At 44.5% G+C, this 2,154-nt stretch overlaps 1 protein-coding gene across 1 annotated transcript; it reads left to right on the top strand.

Moving 5' to 3' along the window:
- Positions 1–292: 292 nt before the first annotated feature.
- LOC117074087 (KIF-binding protein-like) lies at positions 293–1,791 on the top strand. The gene has a single exon (XM_033195318.1). It carries the CDS (start codon positions 293–295, stop codon positions 1,613–1,615), a length of 1,323 nt encoding a protein of 440 aa, XP_033051209.1. The 3' UTR covers positions 1,616–1,791.
- The last annotated feature ends 363 nt before the right edge of the window (positions 1,792–2,154 follow it).

Raw genomic sequence — 2,154 nt, 5'->3', positions numbered from 1 at the left:
CTCTTTCTCTGAGTTGATTCAGATGTGATATTTTCAGTTATTCTCAGCAGCCAAACAGCCCTATATACTCTTTTAATATAATAATTTAGTAATGAATGACAGTTGTATAGTGGTTTCAAATGTCATGCTCTATAGCAGTAATAAGGTGAGTCTTAAAGTTATTTATTCTGAAAGAAATATTTATTCTCTGTGTCATTGATTTAATGATGAAAGGTATTCTTCATGAAATGAGAGTTGTGAGGGAGGAGAAACATACAATTCCACACATTGAACGAGATTGTTAAAAGAAAGTATGGCTCTTCGCCGGTTCCTGGCCTGGTGGATCCTACTTCTCTGTCGCCCTCGGTTCGCTGCCCCGCTCGCCGCCGCGATGCCGGTGTTTCACATGCGCACGATCGAGAGCATCTTGGAGCAGGTGGCACAGCAGATCTCCCACCTGGTGATAATGCACGAGGAGGGCGAGGTGGACGACAAAGCCATTCCTGACCTCACCGCGCCCGTGGCTGCCGTGCAGGCGGCTGTCAGCAACCTGGTCCGGCTATGCTTTATGGAGGCCAGGCACTGTTTATCAGCTGCCAATGTCATTTTTGGTCAAACTGGAAAGATCTCAGCCACAGAAGACACTCCTGAAGCTGAAGGAGAGGTGCCAGAGCTTTATCATCAAAGAAAGGGGGAAAAAGCAAGGTGCTGGATCAAATACTGTTTGACTCTCATGCAGAATGGCCAACTCTCCATGCAGGACAACATAGGAGAGCTTGATCTTGATAAACAGTCTGAACTTAGAGCTTTAAGGAAAAAAGAACTAGATGAGGAGGAAAGCATTCGGAAAAAAGCTGTGCAGTTTGGAACCGGTGAGCCGTGTGATGCCATCTCTGCAGTAGAAGAGAAAGTGAGCTACTTGAGACCTTTAGATTTTGAAGAAGCCAGAGAACTTTTCTTATTGGGTCAGCACTATGTCTTTGAGGCAAAAGAGTTCTTTCAGATTGATGGTTATGTCACTGACCATATTGAAGTTGTCCAAGACCACAGTGCTCTGTTTAAGGTGCTTGCATTCTTTGAAACTGACATGGAGAGAGGGTGCAAGATGCATAAACGCAGAATAGCCATGCTAGAGCCCCTAACTGTAGACCTGGATCCACAGTATTACCTGTTGGTCAACAGACAGATCCAGTTTGAAATTGCACATGCTTACTATGATATGATGGATTTGAAGGTTGCCATTGCTGACAGGCTAAGGGATCCCGATTCACACATTGTAAAAAAAATAAATAATCTTAATAAGTCAGCGTTGAAGTACTACCAGCTCTTCTTAGACTCCCTGAGAGACCCAAATAAAGTATTCCCTGAGCATATAGGGGAAGATGTTCTTCGCCCTGCCATGTTAGCTAAGTTTCGAGTTGCCCGTCTCTATGGTAAAATCATTACTGCAGATCCCAAGAAAGAGTTGGAAAATTGGGCAACATCATTGGAACATTACAAATTTATTGTTGATTACTGTGAAAAACATCCTGAGGCTGCCCAAGAAATAGAAGTTGAGCTAGAACTTAGTAAAGAGATGGTTAGTCTTCTCCCAACAAAAATGGAGAGATTCAGAACCAAGATGGCCCTGATTTAATCCTTGTTTTTAAAGAAAGGAAATGTGCAATATTGAAGTGATCTTTTTCCCTAGTCAAACAGGCCCAATTCCATTGTGATATTTACCTTTATGGCCAGGTGAGTGCAGTTTGAGCTTGAGATATAGTCAACTGAGTGTTTGCTAGGATCCTAAGGAACATAAAGTTAATTAAAAACTTACACCTGGCCGGGCGCGGTGGCTCAAGCCTGTAATCCCAGCACTTTGGGAGGCCGAGACGGGCGGATCATGAGGTCAGGAGATCGAGACCCTCCTGGCTAATACAGTGAAACCCCGTCTCTACTAAAAATACAAAAACTAGCCGGGCGAGGTGGCGGGCGCCTGTAGTCCCAGCTACTCGGGAGGCTGAGGCAGGAGAATGGCGTAAACCCGGGAGGCGGAGCTTGCAGTGAGCTGAGATCCGGCCACTGCACTCCAGCCTGGGCGACAGAGCGAGACTCCGCCTCAAAAAAAAAAAAAAAACTTACACCTAATTATGTAAATTGCCTTGTTAAAGACATGTGATTTGTATTTTAGATGCT

The sequence above is a fragment of the Trachypithecus francoisi genome, unplaced genomic scaffold (genome assembly GCF_009764315.1).
Source record: "Trachypithecus francoisi isolate TF-2019V2 unplaced genomic scaffold, Tfra_2.0 Lachesis_group5, whole genome shotgun sequence".
NCBI lineage: Eukaryota > Metazoa > Chordata > Mammalia > Primates > Cercopithecidae > Trachypithecus > Trachypithecus francoisi.
The sequence above is the reverse complement of the archived record's forward strand: the minus strand, read 5'-3'. Positions and strand labels throughout refer to the sequence as shown.

Excerpts from the sequence above, each read along its gene's own strand:
- LOC117074087 (XM_033195318.1), top strand. The coding sequence starts at position 293 with ATGGCTCTTCGCCGGTTCCTGGCCTGGTGGATCCTACTTCTCTGTCGC.